This window comes from Papio anubis, chromosome 11 (assembly GCF_008728515.1).
Source record: "Papio anubis isolate 15944 chromosome 11, Panubis1.0, whole genome shotgun sequence".
Taxonomy (NCBI): Eukaryota; Metazoa; Chordata; class Mammalia; order Primates; family Cercopithecidae; genus Papio; species Papio anubis.
Genome location: NC_044986.1, coordinates 106905617 through 106930779, shown reverse-complemented (window position 1 = coordinate 106930779; position 25163 = coordinate 106905617). Strand labels below are relative to the sequence as shown.

Below are 25163 nucleotides of genomic sequence, written 5' to 3'. Positions count from 1 at the left end.
GAGTTTTAAAGTCAATATCTTGTTATGATACTTATAACTATTAAGATTATATATTTCATTATTTCTCTTACCACTGTTCTTTAGATTTTATGCTTTCCTTCTTGGTTCCCTTATCCCCTTGCAAAGGTTGACTCTTTAATCAATTGTTCTTAATCAATTGTTCTCTTATTTAGAAAAGATCTGTGGTGATGAGCTCCCACAGTATCTGTAAACTTAAAATGTTTTAAAATTGTTCTCACTTCTAAATAATAATTTATCTGGTCATACAATTTTAGAAATTTTTTTTTTTAATTTCTAAATTCTAAGATTTTCCCTCTTTAGCTCCTGATATGTACTGTAGTGACTGAGAAGTCTGAGTGCAAGTAATGTTTTTTTAGTTTAATGCAGATGTAAAAAATGTTTCTTTATCTTTGATATTTGAAAATTTCAGTATGATGAGTGCAGGAATGAGTATATGTTTAATTTTTAATGCTCTGAATGCACATATATCATCATTTGCAGAAACTGTGTTATTTTATTCAAGTAATTCTCTCTTACTCCCTCTAATCTTTTCATCTTGAGTTTCTATTAAACACAACTAATGTTCACACTCCATAACTTGACTGCTCCTTTTTATTTTCTATATAATTTACTCTGTTTTGAGTTATATTTCAGGGCTTCTGGTACATGAATTTTCTCTTTGACACTATGGCCAGTCTAGGTTATATTCTGCCTATTGGGCATTTAATTTAAAGTCTTAATTTATTTTTGTTTTAAGTTTATACTTGCTAATATTTTCTTATTTATTTCCTAGTGTATCTTAATATGTTTTTAATAGAGTGTATTAGAATTGTATGAAATTTAATTTCTTCTTTTACAATTTATAAATGTAATTAGTTTTTGCTGTCTTTAGCGTTGTATTTATATGTTTTATTATGCAGATTATTTTTATTTTTTTATTTTTTGGGGGTAGTAGTAATATTATTATTATTGTTATTTATTTTATTTAAGTTCCAGGCTGCATGTGCAGGATGTGCAGGTTTGTTACATAAGTAAACATGTGCTGTGGTAATTGGCTGCACCTGTCAGCACATTACCTAGGTATTAAGACCAGCATGCATTAGCTATTTATCCCAATGCTCTCCCTCCCCTCACTCCTCAACAGGCCCCAGTGTGTATTGTTCCCTTTCATGTGTCTGTGTTCACGTTGTTCAGCTGCCACATATAAGTGAGAACATGTGGTGCTTGGCTTTCTGTTCCAGCATTAGTTTGCTGAGCATAATGGCTTCCAGCTCCACCCATGCTCCTGCAAAGGACATGATCTCATTCCTTTTTATGGCTACACAGTATTCCATGGTATATATGTACCACATTTCCTTTATCCAGTCTATCATTGATGGGCATTTGGGTTGATTCCCTGTCTTTGATATTGTGAATAGTGTACAGACTATTTTCAAAAAGATTAATAGACTTTACTTTTTAGGATTATTCTTTTCAAACTGTGTTTTTTGCCTTGCAGATGCCTTGTAATTTTTTGTTGAAAGTCAGACATGATTTACTGTGTAAAAGGCACTAATGTAAATAGTGTGAGCTTTTACATTACGTTTATCCAGCTAAGGATTATGTTATGCTTAGTATTTGCTGTAGCTGTAAATATCTGAGGCTGAAATTTTGTCTAATGTTCTTGTTTTTGTCTTTCTTATTGTATTTGGGTTTCCTTAGAGACTTCTTTTAAAATAGTGTCTGAGACATGCAGCTCTTTCAGTAGCATGAAGAAGCATTTCAGACTTTATTTTTGAAAATGAAGTAAAATTACAGAAATCTCTATATAAATCTGTGTTGTCAATGTTATTAAGTTCAAGAACAGCTCAAATTGGTTTTAAATATCAGATGGGGAAAAACTTATCTACAATATCTTTATGTAAAACAAAATTCATAAGTGACGTTTAAAAGGACCGTAGATATCTCATACCTCTGTGTGGCTTGGTAAGAAAGAAGGCATTTTAAGTTGTATTTACTAAAACTATAAAGGATTTTCTACAAAAAGTAAATCAGAAAATCATCCAAAGGGGCAAGAATTCTGGGAAAGATGAAGAGAAATTCTTGATTAAAAAAAGGATTGAATTGTGATATTTAAAAGAAAAATGATAATAATTTGGTGGTGTAGCAATTTGTATATGTAGATTTCTTTTATAGGAATCTTGAATTTTTACAAAAGGGTATTATCAAATTTGGTTTATAGAAATTAGGAGAAGATTTATCTACATATTGGAGCTAATATAAAAATTAAAACCTCTTATTTGTAGTTGATATAATCATTTGAAAACATTCTGTCCTTTTAAGTAAAATATTTGTGTTTTAAGTCCAGTTTTGAACACTTCAGAAATGTAATAGTTTTAGTCAGACAGAAAGAAGCTAATATTTTCCTAAATTGCTTCTTTTTTCTTTTATATTTCAGGTTATTATGTATGGGTAGGGGCTAAGCATGCTTTTCCTCTTAACCATTTAGACAGCAGGGCTTACCTAAATAGCTCTGTGTGTCATTGCTTGGGCAAGAGCTGTCATCTTCAATTCTATTACACTATGGAAAGCAGTGTCCTGAGAGTAAGACTGTATAATAATAAGGTAAGAAGAAAGTTGCATTTATTTCAAATTCATTGAATCAGTGAAGTTTCTAACTCTTGGCAACTTGTGTTTCGATTTCTCAGTTGCACATAAGCTTTTATTCTTGAACTTGACTTTATTTGGTATACTTTTAAAAAGAATTATTAAGAAACAAGCATAGGAGACACTCTTATGTACAAAAGTTAATATGATAAGCTGCCCAATATTATTTCATAAAGTTTTCAAAATTCATCAAAGTATATTAAAGAAACTGTAGATCTAATAAAAATGAGATAGCTGAGATTCTGTATCGTGAGCTCTGTACTGAAGCTCTGATGTGATCTGTTTTGGGCATTACATCTATATATCATTAGAACTGTAATGGTTGAAACTTGTTTGGGTAGCAGTCGACATAATTTTCAAGACTGGTAATTATCGATTAAATATTGAAAAAATGGCACACTGGGTAGACTGAGTCCATTCTTCTTCTCTCTCTCCTTGTCCACGTGCTCAATGAGTTCTAAAATGTAAAGTTGGGTGAGTACTCCAATTAGAAAAAGAGATAAAAACAAACTGACAGCTGATTCCATAGTATAGGAAAAACCCTGCTTTTTCTACTCTTATGCCCTCAGCACTCCCAATATCTTACTTCTGACATCAGATTTCGTGTTTTGTTTTGTTTTGTTTTGTTTCCAACACAGCAATTCAGTTCTCTAGCAGACACCAACTGAGTGTCCTATGATTTGCCTCAATTCTGACACTAGCTACCTGGAGATAGTGCAGATTCCATGGGTTGAGGTCTCAGGCCCACAATACTACCCCTACTTCAGATGTCAATCACAAGCTTCCTATTGTGAGCTGTGCCTCTTACCTACCAGCTATAAATTGCAGTTCCCATGGCCCCCTTCTTAGGTTTGATAATTTGCTAGGATGGCTCACAGAATTCACGAAAACATTTTACTCATGTTTACCCACTTATTATTAGAAATGTAGATGAACAATCATACGGAAGAGATGAATAGGTCAAGGTATGTGGGAAGAGGGGTGGTGCTTCGCTTCCATGCATCCCCGGGTGTGCTCCCTCTAGGAATCAGCACATGTTCAGCAATCTAGAAGTTCTCTGAAACTTGTACTCCAGAAATTTTTTATAGAGGATTTGCCATGTAGGTATGATCAATTACTAGCTTAATCTCCAGCCCCTCTCTTCTTCCCAGAAGAGGTGGGACTGAAAGTTCCAAGCTTCTAATCATAGCTTGATCTTTCTGGTGATGAGTCCCCTAAGATTCTATTAATATCCCTATTGATTAGGAAATTCACAGGTTTTTGGGAACTCTCTGCCAGAAACTGGAGATGAATAAATAGATTCATAATAAATAATACATAATGTATAATTATATGTAATATAATATATAACAAATAATATATTATTTAATGTATCCAGATTTATATGGATTCACATAATTACATCTATGTGGATGTGAGATATCTATAGATATACATATATATCTCTACACGTCCACATAGATGTAAAAATATAGATAAATATGGATGTGATATATATACACATATCACCTATCTATAGATGTGGATGTGATATATATATATCTTCCCACACATTCATATACACACATATAGATATGTAAAGTAATATACATATGCATATACATTCTTTTTTAATTGCATGCGATATAATTTTTCTGGCATTCTAGAACTTCTTATGTTTTTGTGATTTTTGCAGTAGTACTTTGTAGTCACTGCCCTACAATCTATTTAATATATTTCATTCCATTTGGTAAGGTGTAGGGGGAGGAAGAAAAGGGGACAGCAACTCCTTATCCTTCCTGCAGCACTACAAACTGTCCAGATACATGGCATGAATTTTACCAAAAAGGAAGAGAGAAAAAATTTAACTGTATCCATGTATGTTCCGCCATTCATGCCTCAATATTTCAGTTGCTGTCACCTGTACTGTTTGAACCAATCCCAGTGAGCCTCCATGCAATCTGCAACATTCTATAATTTCCAGCTCCTTCTTCAATAAAGGCATAGTAGATAAATTCTAGAATAATTTCATTGAGTTTAAATTATAGTTAAAAATGGTTAAATTATATATGTGGGCCTATGGTAATGCTTTTCAGATGACAGATAATTATTTCATTAAAATTGAATGAGTTCTTAGCCTAAATTTAAGTAGAAATTTGTACTATAATATGATCTAATCCTGAGGATTATTTTAATCTGCTCTGAAAATGAGTGATGCATTTTAAAAGTTTCAATGCATGTAGAATGGAATTATGTTTTTAGTTATGAATGTGTGTATGTATTGTGTATGTAATTATGAATGTGTGTGTATTATGTAATTATGAATGTGTGTATATAGTATGTATGTATTTATGAATGAATGTAGATTGGAATTACTGAAAATGAGCAGTGCCATTCTTCCGATGGCTTTAGAACTATGCAAGAAAGGAGTGAAAACAAATTGGCTTCAAGTATTACATCATATATAAATGATGTTAGATACCACACATCGTTAACTCTATTAATCAGTAATACAGTTATCAAGATTCTGTCTATCATATTATAAGAAAAGAAGTTAATCATAGGGAAATGATCTAGTGCATTAACCAGAACCAAATGGTTGTACATCTTAGAGATTGTTGACTGATGCTTGATTCGTTAGACAGTATTCTGTGAGGTGTCCTGTCTTTTCTGACACTATTTGCTATCCTCTATACATATGTTACTCACTGATGCAAAATCTGCATCAAAGTACATTTAAGTCATAAGTCAGTGTTTTATCACACACTTAAAAGGACTCCAAAACTATGATTTAAAAAAATAGCTCTTGATGAAAATGATGATTTACGTCTTTCTATGAATAGAATGCTGTTTTCTGTTGTGAACATCTGTTGCTCTATACATGTGAGCAGGTAAGCAAAGAAATATCTAGCAAGAATGCTGAAAGTTGTTTTCTTTATTTCCAGAGGACATTAGAACTTAAGAAGTGAAAAACTCAGGGGAAGGCAAGTTGTTAAGTACAAAGTTCACTCTTTAGAATCAACTGAAGTGTGTAGCAATTAAAGTTTGTACCATCTAACTATTCTTGGGTTAGATCTGTGTCCATGATCTATAAAATAATACTCATAGCAACAGCCTACTTTTTATTCTGTGTAAAGTTTCCACATAATTATTTACCAAAAAAATTACGTGTAATTTTTCTTTACAACCAAATTTACTTGTAATTCTTTACCAGATTACATGGTCTTATTCCTAGATGTGATCAAAAGTAGTGAAACTCAACAACGTTGACTTTAGTATCCTTGATTTCTTTACTGGAAGGGAAAAGCATAGACTGGCATCTCTAAGAGAGAGAGTGTTAATAAATATGTTAAATATTTTTCTTGAAAGTTACATCAGCATTATTGATCCTGGACTGGGGGAGCAAAGATATATATATATTTTAAATTATTTACTGATTTTAAGATAAAAGAAAAGTAGAACATCACTTGAAAAGCTTTGCCGAGTTGGAGATTTCTTTTTTGCATTAACACCTGTGAAAAGTAACTAGAAAGAGGGAGAGTAAGAGCAGAAATAAAATGAAACCTGATTTCACTTAGAATAAATTCTTTTTATAAAACATTGCTGGTGCCATCAGACTGGAAAATGTATAGAAAAATTTAGATCTCATTCACTGTGTGCTATGAACTTGGCTTATGAAAAACCATTTAAGTTTGGAAAGAACACTGCTCACTTTTCAAAAAAATGTAAGTGCACCCATCTTCAGGGGGAGCAGATGGGAATCAATTAAATTGTCACTGAAAAAAGAGCACAGTAGCTCTAAATTATTTTCATAAAATGAAAGTGGGGGAAAGTGGTAAATACAGTTGTTTGCCAAGAGGTGACAATAAAAGCATCTGTGGAGGGTGTAAGTGTTTTGATGCTAAATAACTGAAGTTGTGTAAGAAATAAGTAGAAGAAAAATTAGTTGCTTGTCTCAACTTTTTATAACTCCAGTTCATCCTGATCCGCCATGAAAGCTATCATCTGACAGTATGTTCACCCCATGTGTTTCATTGTCTTGTAGAAATCTTCTCAGTTGATATGAATAAGTAATGAAGTACATTGTAATGGATTTGGACTATCTTCTGAAATATTTAGGACTTGGAAATTTGGAGTAGGCATCTGAGGGTGCAGGACTAAGTTGAAAGTAGATTCATTTTTAGAAAATCTTGGGCATGAATAAAATATGTGACGCTGAGTGAGGAGACAAATATTGATGTCACGTGTCATTTGAATTACAACAAGATGTTGCCTTTCAGGGCTGCTTTCTATCTCATGCTGGAAAGTGGGACAGAGCCAGGCTCAGAGCTCGACCTGAGAGATAATTATGTCAATCTTCGCATTTTTATCATATTGTTACCTAAAAAATTAGTGCATTCTATATGTAAACATTATGAACAATTTGGTCTATTTTTGGGGAGATATGTCAAATTAATTTGAATGTCTGATAAACTTTAAATAAAAATAAGATGATTTCAGAACATAAAAGCATTATCATAAATCATAAAGACCAATGCCATACATGCAGTAGACAAAATTTTGGGTAACTTATATAGACTTTTTTATTTTATTTTATTTAGTTTTTTTGAGATGGATTCATGCTCTGTTGCCCAGGCTGGAGTGCAGTGGTGACATCTTGGCTCACTGCAACCTCCGCCTCCCGGGTTCAGGTGATTCTCCTGCCTCAACCTCCTGAGTAGCTGGGATTGCAGGCACCCACCACCATGCCTGGCTAATTTTTGTATTTTTAGTAGAGATGGAGTTTCACCATAGACTTTTATTGAGCTTCTTACACTCAATAAATATTTTGAATGCAGTAAAGCCTTATTACTATACTCATAGCATGTAGTGACAATTTTATGTACATTTTGCAATCTGAAAAATGATCATTGTATAGGTGCATGACATAGATTTCTCTAAAAGATGTAAATAGGCCTTTGATAGAATGACCAAATTAAGAATGTAATTTTCAGAAAATAACTGTATGGTTTGGAACTTGGACCAAATGTTTCCATAGGAAAAAATATTTAGTATAATTTGAAATTGTACAGAAAATGCATCTGATAACATTTTTAACCTTTATATTGTTTGCCTGTAATATTTTTCTTTACTAGAGTCATGGCAATATAACAAAATGTAAAAATGTTATTGAGATCAACATTTAAATTGCTGATTTTATTAGCTGTTACTTAGAATTTTATTTTTGAAGCTCACTACTGTTTTTTTTTTAAAGATTTCATCCAAATGTTTGTTCCATCCTAATACTGTTTATCTGCAAAAAGCAGCTTTACTACATAAACATGCTTTATTTTCCTATTTTTTTAAATGATATTCAGCTTTTTCAATTTTACTACCAAGACTTTAGATTTCCTAGTACTTTATATCTTACAGGTAAGGTAATACCTACTAAAATGTAATTAAGAGAGCATGTATGTAAATGTGAAGATTAGAATATGGGGAATGAGTGATGTCTTTCTCTTCAAATCAAAGGAAGAAGAAATGTTTTGGACATACAACACATCAACTCACAGCCAATGGGTGAAAGCAGATGTGTTAATACCAGAAGGTCTGAAGACATTTAAGGTATGAAAGAAAAAAAAAAACAAAACAGTATTTTTTTAAAATCATGGTTTAAGTTTTAGCTTTGCAGTAATAAATTGATCATGCACTGCTAAAGTTAAATTAGCATTTAAGTTAGGGATGCATACTTGTATATTTGGGGAGAGTGATAGCCTACTTTTAAAATTGTACCTTTTCCTTCTCAGACCAAATTTTCGATGGCAGAGGAAACTGAGTGTATCCATTCTTGTTCACAGCTTCCTCAGTCTCCACAGCCTTCCTTTCTTGCTCCCCAGCATCATGCTTTGCCCCAGGGAAACAAATTGCATTATGAAGTAGATAAATAGTAAACTGGTATTGAATTTAGTAGAGTATAGGCAAATGTTTTGAATGCAATAATTCGTATCTTTATAACACACGGATAGCTCTATCTACACCAAGAAGCATATGAAACATACATAGGCTCAATAGGAATGCTGTCTCTTAAAAAATTACGTTGATATTTTGTTTTTGTATTAGGTTGGTGCAAATGTAATTGCAGCTTTTGCCATTGTGGCTTTTGCCATTACTTTTAATGACCAAAACCTCAATTACTTTTGCACCAACATGTTATATGGAATGTGTAAGTTTATTTATGCTGGAGTGTGAGTATAAAATGATGATACTGATTATATGTGTAGGTTATGAAATCCATTTCATTTCTTTATGGTGATTTTCCATTCATATATCCTATCACAGCCTATTGAGTTAACACTTTGACACTGTTTAATTTTTTTTAGGCTGATGTCTGTTTTTATAACTTCTCAGGTACTAAACAAGTTTCTTTTTTCATAAACTGAAGATTAAATTTTGTTTTAACTCAAAGATAAAACAAAGTAAAATGTAAAGAAAATGAATTTGAGAGTTATTCCAGGTTCTCAAGTGCATATGTAATATAATTAGCTGTTCAATAATTATAGGCCTTTGAGGCCTAAGTTTAAACCCATCAATTTTTGAACCCCAAATTAATATCATTTCTGCATATCTGATCTCTTGCTGCTATGAAAATACACAGCTATACACTAATAATTTTTACATGTATGATAATTCATTATGGGAAAAGTATGTAGCAGCATACAAAGTTTTCTCATTGTTGGCTATGATTTAAATTTAATATTATTTTCTAAACCAAATTATTAGACATATTTGCAAACTGCAAATTTGACCTTAAGTAATTCTTAATGAACAAACAAATAGATATCCCTTGTGTTTTGCTTGTTTTAAATGGAGTCTTGCCCCGTTGCCCAGGCTGGAGTGCAGTGGTGGGATTTTGTCTCACTGCAGCCTCCACCTCCTGGGCTCAGGCAATTTGCTTGTCTTAGCCTCCCAAGCAGCTGGGACTACAGGCATTTGCCACCACACCTGGCTAAATTTTTGTAGTTTTAGTAGAGATGGGTTTCATCATGTTGGCCAGGTTGGTCTCAAACTGCTGACCTCAAGTGATCCACCCTCCTTGGCCTCACAAAGTGCTGGGATTACAGGTGTGAGTCACCACACCTGGCCTATCCCTCATGTTTTGAAAAGAAAATCTATTCAGAAACTTTAAGCTGGATGAAACTGAAGGAAGTCAATTTTAATTCTTAGTATCTGGCTGGAATTTTAACCACATTTAGGGCTGTTTAATACAACTTTCTGCATCATGGAAATGCTTTATATCTGATGTCCAATATGGTAGTCACTGATCACATGAGGGTACTGAACAATTGAAATTTGACTACTATGACTGAGGGAACTAAATTTTATTTTATTTTCATTGATTTGAATTGAAATAGTCATCTCTGGCTCATGGCTAATGTTTTGGACAGCAAATAATTAGTTATTTGTGATACAGTCAGCTATTTATTCTTCTGCACTTTTGGTTTTAAGTAATAATTGCTCTTGGTAGAAACTCAAGCAATACTAATACTTGGACATTATCTTACACTTGACCAGCAATGTGTGGTTGTTTCATTTGCTAATATTGCTTATCTTCAGAAAAGCTAGCAATTCAATTGGTGACCACATAAATTACTCTTTTATGTAAGTTTACTAGAGTTTTATGTTTATTCCCTTACATTTTTTTATTCCTATATTGTGTCTGTTTCCATTTGCCTGATATTTTTCTTCATGTATTCCAATACTAATTTCAGTAGTTAAAAACTAAGTCAGATGCAGTTACAGCTCTTGTTCTATAAGTAATGACAATACTTCTTATTTTCCTTGAAAATTAAGGATGATGACCAAGTAACAAGTCTGCAGTCAGGGACATCTTCGATAGTTAAGTGGGATGCTTGTGTTTTGCCTGATCCTGGGAGGTGTCTCTGAGACTTTAGTGGAGCAGATGTTTCCATCAGTCTTATGAGCATGAGTTGAGCTTATCAAACAGGAACTTTGTTATATATTGCCTTGGTTGCTTTAAACACTTTTTCTCAATAACTATTTAGTCTTTATCAACCTTCTTTAGTTTTTTGTCTTATTAAGGAGATTGTAAACTCATAAATTGATCTTTTTCTTCCTGAAGATTATTTTTGAAGGGACTCTTTTGAGCCAGAGAAGTTTTATTGGGCTTGATCACCTCTGGGTCTATGCCTGTGGACAGGCCCAATCCAGAAAGCTTTGCTCTGCAGATGAATTCCCTTGCTCTTGTGGCCAGTGCATCGCCAAAGAATCTGTCTGTGACTCTCGGCAGGACTGCTCCGATGGGAGTGATGAAGACCCAGAAACTTGTGGTAAGTGACTGAATGGCTTACTAGTTTACACGCTCTAATTCACGACTGTTAATTGGGTTTAAAATAGTCCTTGTTTCTATCAAGGCAAAGGTAAGTCATATGTATGAAATATGATAAATATGGATTATCACTCTGAAACTATTACTACTATTCCTTCAGGGATCTCTATTTTAACTTAATGTTTTGTTGCTTGTTGCAAAAACTGCAACATCTCTCTCAATTTGTTCTACAAATGAATAGTTGTGATTATTGTTGGCTGGGTGCGTGAATGTGTGTGCTTTGATTAAAGAGAAGATGGGTGGGAGAGGGAACCTTTTTGTACCTTCCCCTTGGAGGTATATAGTATGGGTTACCAACTTTTATTAAGTGTATGCTTTTACCTTCTCTAGTTAATCATCTTGGAAGCTGTAGCAGAGAGGGTCGAGTAGGAGGAGGGTGGCCCTTCCTCCAGGGCAGCCTTCAGCCATCATGGCTGCTCTGGAGGAAGGGCCACCCTCCTCCTACTTGCCTAGAAATCACTTCAGCTGGCCAGGCGTCGTGGCTTATACCTGTAATCCCAGCACTTTGAGAGGCCGAGGCAGGCAGATCACGAGGTCAGGAGTTCAAGACCATCCTGGCCAACATAGTGAAACCCCGTCTCTACCAAAAGTACAAAAAATTAGCCAGGCATGGTGGTGGGCACCTGTAATTGCAGCTACTTCAGAGGCTGAGGTAGGAGAATCACCTGAACCCGGGAGGTGGAGGTGCCGTGAGCTGAGATCGCGCCATTGCACTCCAGCCTGGGCTACAGTGTGAGACTCCATCTCAAAAAAGAAAAAAAAAGAAAAGAAAGAAATCATTTCAGCCATGACTGGCGTTTGGGAGGGCCAAAATGCCCCAACACCTTTCAGGCCTTTTCTGAAGAGTCTTTGATAGAAGTGATGACAAGAGATCCCATTACTATTCAAGCATAGTCATATTTCAACAAAAATATAATTTAATTTACAATCCACAGGATGGTTCTCATATGAGGTAACTTAGCAACTGAGATCCCTGTGTCTCTTTAGAAAACATGTATTCCAAGGATATGAATCCAGTTTCTGTATCACAAACAGGTGGTTTTTAAAAGATATTAAAAATTTGACATTTATTTTACTGCAGTGTTTTTGCGAGATGTTTGGTTGAGCAGAGGTGAAAATATTATAATAAGAGAAATGCCACCTTTTAAGTGAAAAGCTCTGTATAATAGGTTTCTCTTGGGAAGATTGGATTTTATTAAGAGCAACGCAGAGGGACATGGGAGAGAGGAGATGAGAAAGTAAGGTTAAAATCCCCTTCTGCCATGTTCATCAACAGCAATCCAGTTAATACCTCAGACTCCTAGCTTTAGACCAAGTAATCGGCTAACCAGTGTGAGCTCAATGGAGCTTTTGGGCGGCTCCCTTCTTTTGTTCAAAACAAACAATGTAAGAACAATTTATTTACTCCAATGTATGTGATGTTTCTTTCTATGTTTTATTTAAATTTTTTACAGACAATTTGGTGCATTTCTATTGGGAAAATATTTCTAACAGTTTCTATAATTCTTAATGTCAATAACTGAAGGAAAATGTATTTCCTTTCCACTTACATAATTTTTATTTATTTATTTATTTATTTATTTATTTATTTATTTATTTAATTTTGAGACAGAGTCTTGCTCTGTCACCCAGGCTGAAGTGCAATGGCATGATCTTGGCTCACTATAACCTCTACCTCCCGAGTTCAAGCGATTTTTCTGCCTCAGCCTCCAGAGTAACTGGGATTACAACTGTGTGCCACCACACCCAGCTAATTTTTGTATTTTTAGTAGTGACGGGGTTTCACTGTGTTGACCAGGTTGGTCTTAAACTCCTGATCTCAGGTGATCCACCCACTTCGGCCTCCCATAGTGCTGGGATTACAGTCATGAGCCACTGCACCTGGGCACTTGTGTATTTGAAAGTTTAGCTTTTTTCCCCTCCATTGTTTTCCCCGTAGTAAATCTTTCTTTATGTTCACCTTTTAAAAATTGTTTAGCATTTGATTTTTGACATATTTTCTCATTTACTGAAGTTTCATTGACTATATATATGACATTTTTCCAATTCAGTAGATCTTGATACTGTTCTGCTATTTTCTTTGGGTGAGTGCAGGAACGGGTAATTGTGTTTCTCAACAAAAACAGTATTACTTAATAATCTTTTAAGTTTTTAAATAGTATAACCTCATTTGTCCAAAGCAAACCTGTCATGTTTGCATGACTGAGATTGACTTGATATAGGGAATATGTCATAAAAATGTAGCCATATTGCATACAGTATATATGTGTATTCATGTATTTTGATACCAAAATGAGTGTTTCATGTATTCATTTATACAATTATTTCTGCTGTGAAGTTATATAGATTTGAATTATTAGAACTTATATAAATTTACATTTTTTGCTGCACTAAAGTATTTAATATATTTGTGCATATAGATACGTGCATATGTATATTCTTACAAAATAAGAGAGGCTTTCCTTTGAAATTTAAAACCACTTTAAAATATTTTACATATACATATGCATTTGTATTTTACAAATTTGAGTTTGCAATATCAAGTTTTTTTTCATAAACGATTGATTCTTCCATGTTCATGAAGCACAAGAAAAATACCTTTTTATCTTTTTTTTGATTGCACTTTGGAATGAATCTCTAGGAGGGTATAGTCTGTGCAGGCAGTTTGAATAGCACTGGGAATACTTACCAAATTCTAGAGAATGAGTAAATATGAACTCGTGAGGATTGTCAGTTGGTATTCCACAGTGTGCTTTTCCCCAAAGGCAGACTCACTCAGGTCTTCTCTCATTATCAACTTGCCCTTACTTTTAGGCATTATTTTAATATATGGCATAACGTAGCCTCCAGACCAGTGGCTTTTCAAAAGCAGTTAATAAAAAGGGCCTGTGGGTTTTGCTGCAATAGCAAACTCCACGGACCAGAGCATCAGCATTACCTGGGAACTTAGTGGAAATGCAGAACCTCAGGCCCCGGCCTAGCCTTACAGAACCAAAGCCACACGGAACAAGATCCCAGGTGACTTGTCTGCATATGAAACTTTGAGAACCACTGTACCAAAGAGGCTTCAGGAAGGAAGACAGCTAGGGGAAGAAACAGATGGCATCTAAAGAAAATTGATAAAAACTAAAGGCAAACAGGTCAGAGTTCTCTCAGGGTAGAAGCAAAAACTCTTATCACTTTGCTAGTCCTTTAGAGCATGAATATTAACAAAATATTTATAATGTATATTTATAATGTATATTAACAAAATATTTATAATATAATCCTGTTAGAATCTAGTATATTCTTATTAAATGAAATATTCCCCATTCATTTCCCATACATGGCTTTCTTTCTTATTTCACAGAGAGCTGATTAACTTCTAGAGGATTCATAAAATATTTTACTTTTCACGATCCAGAATTTTTCTCAGCTGAACAATGAAATTATTTCTTGTCTGCTCATATGCTGTAGTGTTTAAATATGCAAGAGAAAGCTTTGTCATAATCTTAAAATATTACTTTAACTGATGAACTCTGAGTAAAATTTCTCTAAAACCAAACAATAGGTTTTCTATGTTTATTAACATAATCCTGTATTAAATGAGAGCAGTTAAGATTAAAATACATCTGCACCCTCATGTTCATTGCAGCATTGTTCAAAATATCCAACCAAAACAACTGAAGTCTCTGAAAATAGATCAAACAAGTGGTGTGTGTGTGTGTTTATAAAATATATATGTACTCACAAAGGAATATTATTCAGCAATAATGAGAAAAATCCTGCTATTTGCGACGGTGATGAGCCTGCAGAGGATGATGCAAAGTGAAATACCGCAGACAGAGAAAGACAAATACAGCACAATCTCACTTATACATGGAATCTAAAAAACTTGAATTTGTAGAAACAGAGAGTAGAATGGCAGTTGTCCAGGGTTGAAGCCTGGCGGAAATGAGGAGCTGTTGGTCAAAAGATACAAATTTTCACTTACAAGATGAATAAGTTCTGGGGGTCTAGTGCACAGCCTGGTGACTATAGTTAATAACACTGTATTGCATTCTTGAAATTTGCTGAGAGTAGATCTGAAATCTTCTCATCACACACACAAAAGGTAACTATATGATGAAATGATGCTAATTAGCTTTACTGTGGTAATCCTTTCACTATGTATATGTATATCAAAACATTACATTGTGTACCTTAGTTACAATTTTATTTGTCATGTAAACATCAGTAAAGCTTAAAAAAGTAATACATATATATGCAATATGTTTAAAAAATTTCTATCAAAATAATTAAAATGCAACGTGCCAAACATATCCAAAGATACACATTGGATCCCTGAACAGTTTATACATGAAATAGATATAATTTTCAGACACACGCTACAACATGGATGAACCTTGAAGACGTTAAGTCAAATAAGCCAGAGACAAAAGGACATATACTGTTTGATCCCACTTATATGAGGTACCTAAAGGAGGCAAATTCATAGAGACAGTAAAATGGTTGCCAGGGTTTGAGGGGAGGGGATATGGAAGTTATTATTTAATAGAGGTGGAGATTCAGTTTGGGAATGAAAAAGTTCTGGAGATGGATGGTGGTAATGGTTGTACAACGATGGGAATGTACCTAATACCATAGAACCTTACATTAAAAATTGTTAAAATACTACATTTATGTCATGTATATTTTACCACAATAAAATACACATTTGTATTTATATATAAAATTTTCAATAACTCGTATAGGAAATATATATATATATAGAATCTACTTCACTGTGTTCCAGAAAAGTTGGCATAATAGATATATCTTCAAATCAAAATAGTTCAGGAAATTCCATGAAATAGGGTTTTTCTTATTATAGGACTTTTAAAACAATTTTAAATGCTAATGTGAATTGTGTGCCTTCAAAGGGAACGTTGGCATAATAGTCAAATGAAAGAAATTCAAGCAAGAATCTTGTACAATGCATTAATTTTTACTGTGATATTGTCTCTAGAAATCTTTCATGTTAGAAAAAAGTTGAATGCTAAAACACTTCATCAAGGGAAAGGAAATACCAACATAAAAATATTTAGTGTAGCAATGATCTGTGTGGGTTTGCAATACATATTAACAAAATTTTTATGTAATCCTGTTAAAATCTTATATATTCTTATTAAGTGAAATTTTCCCCATTCATTTCCCCTACATAGCTTTTTTTCCCCTTTATTTCACAGAGAGTTGATTAACTTCTAGAGGATTCATAAAATATTTTACTTTTCATGATCCAGATTTTTTCTCAGCTGAACAATGAAATTCTTTCTTGTCTGCCCATATGCTGCAGTGGTTAAATATGCAAGATAAAGCTTTGTCATAATCTTAAAATATTACTTTAACTGCCAAACTCTGAGTAAAATTTTTCTAAAATTGTGAACAGTGTCATATCTCATACTGCACTTAGAGATGGTGAAGCGTATTCTATAATCACAGAAAGTTAAAATAAAAGCAACCAAGTAATCAAAAATCATTATTTTAATGAAAGTACTTTATTTATAACATGAATAGATATTTTTTAGATTTTGCAAATGTTTACATTTAACACACATAGTATGATAAGGCATTTAATAATTGCTATAATGCATTTGACTCTCCTGGCTTTCTTCAGATATTTATAAGTTCACTTTAAAGTTTTTGAATTACACAGGGGAGATATTAATGGAAGAACTTCAATTTGGTTACTGGAACTTGACTTATATTTTACAGTACAGTGAAGTTCTTGAGCTTTTAGCTTTAAAAAATATTCTTTTACGTGTACAGGAACACATTAGTAAAAACAGCCAAGCAATTCACCAAGGTTTTACAGAGGTGGTTGCACCAAGTCACCATGTTGCTTTCACAAATCTTTACAGTGATGGATTCTGAAAGCTAATTTTCATTTTTCAAAGGATAGTGGTGTTTAGCGTTCTGTAAAAAGCACAGTGATTGACATTTTTTAACCGATAAAACATCTAGGTAATGAAAGAAATGGTTTGAACTTTTGTCCTAAAGCCAAATTTCAACATATATACAATCAAAAGTTGCTTTTATCTTGAGAGCTTCGTTCTTTACGTCTTTGCGGTTGAGTGACCAGCTCAATTGTGAAGAGTCTGGGTAAGGGTTTGGGGTGCATCAGTCATATGGTACTTTCCATTTTCACACTCATCGATCTCATTGCCATTTCACACCACTGCCTTGTTGGGGAAATTAGGTTGGTGACTTCAGCAGGTCTCTGCGATGAAGAAGATTGCTGTTTGCATGGATTTGCTTCCTTTGTATAGCAATGCATAGTTTGCTGACCTAACAGTGCAATATTGACTTTATTACTCAAAGAGGGACTGAGAGAGGGAAAAGATGCTAGGACAACAGGCATGCATTGAAGCAACCCTGGGCCAGGCCAGACATGTGGTCATTCTACCCATGGAAGATTTTGTATTCCAGGGAAGTATGTTCTAGGATTTGGGGGTACCCATGTAGTGAAGTGGAAGAATTTCTTGGTCAAATCCACAGCCAAGAATTTGGAACTTTGAAGCACATTTCGGAGGCCAAGTATGTACTTTGAGTCTTAAATATTTCTTTTTTTTTTTTGATTATACTTTAAGTTCTAGGGTACATGTGCACAACGTGCAGGTTTGTTACATATGTATACATGAGCCATGTTGGTGTGCTGCACCCATTAACTTGTCATTTACATTAGGTATATCTCCTAATGCTATTCCTCCCCACTACCCCCTTCCCACAATAGGACCCGGTCTGTGATGTTCCCCTTCCTGTGTCCAAGTGATCTCATTGTTCAATTCCTACCTATGAGTGAGAACATGCTGTATTCCACACTCCACCAACTGACAGAAAATTTTGGAGGTGGCCTAGAAAGTGGCAGAGCTCACAGAGGACCAAAGGATTAGACCAGAGGGTTCTGTGAATGCCCAAGGAGAAAGTCACAGCTGTGTTATAAGTTTTCAAGATTGTGTCAAAAAACAAAAGGCACTCTCCCATGGGGAGTAATGTTTTGTCAACAACCATATCCAATAAATTGTGTAGACACCTGAGAAAAGAAAAACATAGCCAAGAGCAATAGATTTCCAGCTCGGTATATGGGCAAATTGCACTTCCTTGTCATATCAGTGCACCATTAGGCGATATGCAGCATGTTTTTGTTACTATACTGTAGTCGATTTAGTTGTTTTTTATTTGTAGATAAATCCATTTAGAGGAAAAAAATAATATTCATTTGTAATGAAAGAAATGTTATACCAAAATCTATGAATGCTTAAGTTCCTGGAGAAGTTGAGCCCCGGGGAAAAGTCAGCCCTTGTATCTGCAGGTTACACATTCTGCTAATACTATATTTTTGAATCACAATTGGTTGAATCTGCAACAAGGAACCCACAGATATGGAAGACCCACTGTCTATTCTATGACTGTCTAACAAGCATGGCTTTCAGATCTAAAGGTTCAATTTGCATGTAGAGAAATTGGAAGTGGCATTATCATTTGCATACCACACTTCAATGTTTTAATAGTTGACATATCAGGGGTAAAAATATGTGGTCATAAAATCAGGTGTCCCTATTTACGGAGATTTGAAGATGCTTTGATTATTAGGATATAGTGAGCTTATTCGATATGCTAGTTAAATTGGCCATATTATTTAAAATTTACAAGTTGAATATAATGGTCAGAAGCAAACCCATGGCAATGGAATCTTTTAAATTATGAAACAGAGTTCCTGGTTTAAGGAGGCTTCATAGTATGAGCTTTTGGTGTCAGGTTCAAAGTCTCGATGTCTCATTTACTAAAATGTACCACAGGCAAGTTGCTTCGTGTTCTGAGTTCCAATTTTCTCTTTTAGGAAATGGCATTTACTATGTAGAGTGTAAGAATTAAGGGTAATATGTGTAAAATACCTGCTACATACTTAGAACTCAGTGGTAGTACGGCTCTTTTTATTGTTATTAAAGACGATAGCATGAAGATCTTAGGAATCCTGTCAAAAATTTGGATGTTTTCTGACAATCAATTTAATTCTCCTTTTCTCCCCCACTGTTTGAAAAGTGCCTCAGCATAAAGAGGAATATTTAGGAATAAGCTTATAAATTAATTGTATTAATTTTTCCCCAAAAGTACTATCTAAGATAGTCTGATACTATGATTCTTATTTTAGGAAAATGAAATTTAAGCACATAAAAATGAATTTCTTGAAAGCACAAATCAAGCTATTAGGCTTTCTAGTTGAATGCCCAGTCTTATGAAACTGTCTATTTTTCTCTCATAAATCTGGTGTCAAAGCTGTAAAAGATGCCTATAAAGTATGCTCCAAACACCGACTTTCTCTAGAACCAGTTCTTTTATGATAAATGGAGGAAATTAAGTACTTGGCAACTTTTGAGTTATGTATTAAGTGAAGACAGGCTCAGGCTGGGCACAGTGGCTCATGCCTGTAATCCCAGCACTTTGGCAGGCCAAGATGAGCAGATCACTTGAGGTCAGGAGTTCAAGACCAGCCTGGCCAACATAGTGAAACACTGTCTCTCCTAAAAATACAAAAAATATTCGGGCATCGTGGCATGTGCCTGTAATCCCAGCTATTTGGGAGGCCGAGGCAGGAGAATTGCTTGAACCCAGGAGGTGGAGATTGCATTGAGCCATTGAGCCGAGATTGTGTCACTGCACTCTAGCCTGAGTGACAGAACGAGAGTCCGCCTGAAAAAAAAAAGAAAAAGACAAAAGATAACACAAGCTCAGTTCAGCATATCTAATTTACCTGCAATTCCAAAACGGCTAGGCTTTTTTTTTTTTTTTGAGAAAGTGTTAGGATAGAATAATAAAATGAATACTGAGATGCTGACCTCAAGTTGTTTGCATGTCCAGAATTAATTTAAATTTCCCCCTTCCCAATGGATTTTCTTCCTTTAAACTACCATCTCAGCAGGTTTATACTGGGCAAGCAAATTAGTTACTCCCTGAAAAGCTCTGGAGTTCCACCTTGCATGATTAAATACAATGGAAATGGCCAACTGGAATGAAATGTACCAGACTTACAGATAGAAGCATGTGGAAGGGTCATGCCTCACACAGCACCTGGGATATGGTGTGGGACTGGATAAAGGCAAGCTATTCTAATAATCAGAGAACATTCACTACCAAGAAGAATAATTTTGCAGGCCTCCTAAGATGATTAGCTAATGCAGAGCAGTGTTTCCCTGCATGCTCTTCGTTTCTCCTCACCTTTTTCTCTTCCACGTGTAACAGCAAAGCATCTCACCTGTGACTTTGAGTCGGGTTTCTGTGGCTGGGAGCGATTTCTCACAGAAGATTCACACTGGAAGCTGATGAAAGGATTGAATGGTGGAGAGCACCACTTCCCTGCAGCTGATCACACAGCAAACATAAATCATGGTAGGACATTTTCCTCTTTAAGAAAAAAAATTAGTTTTCTTTCTTGCATGTTGTGGGATGATGATACTATGTATTTTCATTTTTCCTCTGTAGGCTATATACATGGAACTCTAGTTTGTCTTGCTTTAAAACCTCCTGACCAAGTTAATAATTAGTGGGTAATTGAGTTCCCTGAAAGGAGCGTTGTTTTAATCACCAACATTTTTGTTGTTGCAATTTTTATAAGATTGGGTTAAAGGCATAAAGAGGTGGAAAAGTTTTCTGATCATTTTCTCAAGTTGCCCAGAATCGAGTACAGTAGACTTGCCTTCTTTTTAGAGCAATCCAGTTTTTTCAAAACAGGAAGAAAAATAGTCTAATCTTGTTTCTGGGAACTGAGAACAGAGATTTAGCACTATCTGTAACATAAATCTACAAATACTTGAATGCAATTTAATCACTCTTCATGCTTCTTTATAACAAACAGTCTTATTCTTCCACATATATATTTTTAACCGTCATTCCAGTGTTTACATATCCTCTTAAAATAGGAACCATAACTACCTGTGGTATTCCAATAAGTATCTGTGAAACACCAATAAAACAGAAAGGGTTTGTTCTCTTTTTTGTTTTGTTTACATTTATCATCGGATGTCATTCCCCATATAAGTTAGCATCATATTAATTTTACTTCTTAAATGTATATATTTTAAGTAAAGACGCTGTCTCTCCGTGTTGCCCAGGCTGATCTCGAACTCCTAGCCTCAAGCAATCCTCTCACCTCAGCCTCCCAAACTGCTGGGGTTATAAGAGTGAGCCACCACACCTGGCCAGCCTTATAATAGCACAACTGTACTTGTACTGTAGATCATCTTTCAGCCTCATGGAACATTATCCTATTTGTTTCTTCTTTCAGACTTCCAAAGAATTATATAAAAAATAAGTATTGATCATATTTTTAATTACAGCCATTGGAAATTAGGGTTGGTGGTAGTGGGTGAGGGTACTAGGGGATGGGGTGGGAGAATTTAACCATCCGTCTGTTGGCTACAGCCGTAAACCCAGTTTGTTGTTTAACAGTGTGGTAAGTTCTTAATTTTTGCTTTTGTGCCATGACTCATTTCTTTAAGATTTGTGGCAGACTATATTAAGTTTAAAGTTTAAAATAGATAGGGGACTATAAATCATTGGAACTATGTATTAACAGCACATTTTCTCTAAACTTATATAATATTTTACTTCTTTTCTTCTGTTCAAGTCAATTATTAAATATATAGCATATACAATACCTGGATGCACAAAGATGGACACCATGATCCCTGCCTTTGAGGTGGTCTGAGTCTGGTAACTGAAGTAGATAAGCAAGGAATTGCAGTCAGTTATGAGGATGCTTTAAGAGGGATGGAAGATGATTCAGATGAATCCGAGATGCCTTACCGAAGGAAATGACTCCTGAACTGAGCACTGAAGGGAAATGAAAAGTAGTCGGGGAGCCAGAAGTAAGGAATTATGGAGAGAAGGCAGAACCAAAGAGAGGTGGGAGGGATCATATCCTAATTGGAGGAAAGAATCCCAAAAGAGGGCAGAAAGATGGGAGTAGTTAGGGATGAAAGACATGTATGATTGGACAGGAGAACAGAAGTGATGAAACAGGAGAGGAAGGAAGGGGACTCTAGAGAGTGCTGAGGAATTGGAAATGTGTCTGCAGGATGATGGTGACCCAGGTAGTCATATTAAAGCACGTGACCAATTTTGCTGATCAAATTTGCTCTAAACGACTGTTCTGGCTGAGATGAGGGGAATGGAGAAGGTGAAAGGCTGGGGTGGAAAAAAACATGGATGTGCTGAAGAAATATCAGTGAGAGATGACGAAGGCCTAAGCCAAGGCAGTGTTTCCCAAAGGGAAGCTGTGCAGGCAGTGTGTCATGGTGGTCTGTTGTGAGCACTACCGTAGTCAGTTAGGGAAGAGCACGGGCTGCCCAGGGTTCTGTCAGGATGTTGACACTGCACCCATGTCTAAATGCTAGGGTGCTTCAGTTTTATTAGATAGAAAATAGAGAAAAGAAAAGTAGCTTCCCTGTGGAGTTGTCATGAGGATTAAATGAAATAACACCTGTGAAGGTTTTTCATATAGTAAGAGCTCCATAAATATTAATAGGTATTTGTTGTCCATTCTAATAAGACTAGGAATAGCAGCAGATAAGACAATTAGAAAATATGTTTATAATTCACCTTTAATCTCTTACTGTCTTATAATTACTACATAACTATGATTTGCATTAAAAAGATTCTAGTAGAGCCCCTGTGTTAGATGCTGAAAGACTCATTCTTTTCTGGTGAGATGAAGAATAGTGAAAGATAACAATATGACTGATAAAACTAGGGGCAGCTGGTCTCACCCAGAGTGTGAGGGACAAAAACTCAGTCTTTCTCATTTTAGAAAGGGCCAATAAATATATATATGTGTATCTGGATCACGGAGTCAGCATTTCTTTACCTAGGATTGCCATGATCAAACCTTAAAGAGAATCAGTAGTGGTTTTAAATTGCAAGTGAGGAGGAGAATTGAAAAAAAAAAAAAAGGACCAGGAAGAGAAAGGAAAGTGAAATGGAAATTTCTGGTAGAGTCAGAGGCAGCCTAATAGTTCTGATATCTAAGAAAGTGAAGTTCTAGTTCATTTTGTTCTTAGAGCCTTAAACATAGATTGCAGCTTTTAAAACTTTTTCTTTCTTTCTCTCTCTCTCTTTCTTTCCCTCCCTTCCTTTCCTTTCCTTCCTTCCTTCCTTCCTTCCTTCCTTCCTTCCTTTCTTTCTTTCTTTCTTTCTTTCTTTCTTTCTTTCTTTCTTTCTTTCTTTCTTTCTTTCTTTCTTTCTTTCTTTCTTTCTTTCTTTCTCTTTTTTCTTTCTCTCTCTTTCTTTTTATCTATCTATCTATCTATCTGTCTGTCTGTCTGTCTGTCTAACACAGAGTCTCACTCAGTTGCCCAGGCTGGAGTGCAGTGGTGTGATCTATGCTCACTGCAAACCCCACCTCCCAGGTTCAAGCAATTCTCCTGCCTTATCCTCCCAAGTAGCTGGGACTACAGGTGCACACCACCACGCCCGGCTGATTTTTTGTTTTTGTATTTTTAGTAGAGCCAGAGGTTTCACCGTGTTGACCAGGCTGAATATGTTGATAATTATGTAGTTTTTGTGCATATGTGTGTAATTAAGTCTCGAATTTCCTTCCTTCCTTTTTTGCTTGGTTTCTACCTTACTATTCCTACTCTGTTAAATTTCCATCAAAGTAGGCAACTCATGTTAATTATCTGCCACTTTTATCTAAGTTCATATAGTCCCACACAGATATATACATAGTAGATACATACATATTCAAAATTATATGTGTTTCTATGATTGTTTATTTTATAAGAAATATATTATCTTGTAACTATTGTCTTGTTACTAAAGATAGCTTATGGCAGTTGCTCCAAGTCATCAAATACTGTCTTTTTTTTCCATTTTTTTATGGTAAAGTATTGGTTAAATGTAAAATTCAACCATTTTAGTGTACAGTTCACTGAGTTCTAACAAACATATACAATTGTGTAACCATCACAAAAATGAAGATATAAAACAATTCTATTCCTGCCCCACACGTTGTTCAGTGCCATTTTATACTCAGTGATTCTCCCACTTCCAACCACCGACACCAATGGTCTGATTTCTATCCCTACTGTATTGCCTATTCCAGAATGTCTTGAAAATGGAATCATATCATATGTAGCATTTCGATTCTGCCTTCTTTCAATTAGCATAAAGGACTTGAGACTCATCCATGTCACTGGCTTCAGCCACAGTTCCTTCCTTTTTTACTGCTGAGTAGTTGGGTCCATTGTGTGGATGAACCATACTTCATTTATCCACTAACCAGCTGAAGGACACTTGGATTGTTTCCAAATATTGTCGAATATGAGTAAAAACATTGTCAAATTTGCATATGTGTTTTTGTCTGGGCACAAGTGTTTGGTTTGAGTTCTCTATCCAATGCCTATGTCTGTTTTTTTGGACTCTGGGTGGTAAGAGAACTCCACCATTCCTGACTTTCTGTGACCTTCAGGAAATGTTCCAGCTATCCATTTCGGGTGTTTTTATCCCCAGACTCAGGTAGTTTTCTCCAATCCATGCACACGATTGGTCCTTACATGGCGATTTAGGGGGGACTGTCTGCAGATCTCCGGAGCTTGCTGTCTTTACAAAGCTCCAGTACCTGAAAGGGGCAGCTGGCACTCTGTCTTACGAATTCTACCCATGTGGGTCTCCCCAAAGCACCGACTCTATCTGTTTCAACTCGAGGAGACCACCACACTCCTGTGTTTCCCCTCTGCACAGGCACCTGGAAACTCCATCTAGGCAGTAAGCTGTGGAAATTACAGGACCTAACTCATTTGTTTCCCGTCTCTCAGAGATCACTATCCTGTGATCTGTCACTATCTTGCATTCTCAACGTCCTGTATTTGACAATCCATGCTAAATATGCTTTTATCTAATTTTTTTTGCTAGTTTAAGACAGAAGATAAAATGTGGTCTGTGATACTCAGTGTTACCTGGAATCAGAAGAAGTTTAATTCATGTTTGTTTATTTAGCTAAATTTATTTGATTTGGATATACTATAATGTATCTAGCCATTCCCCTATCCAGTGACATCAATATTATGACAGTGTTTCAAATTTATTATTCTACACATTTCCTCACGTAGGATACTTTCGATTTTATGCAACAGATAAC

The 25163-nt window shown here is 35.2% G+C and overlaps 1 protein-coding gene across 1 annotated transcript in view; it reads left to right on the top strand.

Moving 5' to 3' along the window:
* The window catches only part of MALRD1 (MAM and LDL receptor class A domain containing 1), a 682023-nt gene that overhangs the window by 76853 nt on the left and 580007 nt on the right, over positions 1-25163 (top strand). The window contains exons 8-11 of the mRNA XM_031652710.1: positions 2438-2604; positions 8137-8229; positions 10745-10952; positions 20270-20416. Of these exons, the coding sequence (XP_031508570.1) occupies positions 2438-2604; positions 8137-8229; positions 10745-10952; positions 20270-20416 (615 nt within the window). The remainder of the gene's footprint in view (positions 1-2437; positions 2605-8136; positions 8230-10744; positions 10953-20269; positions 20417-25163) is intronic.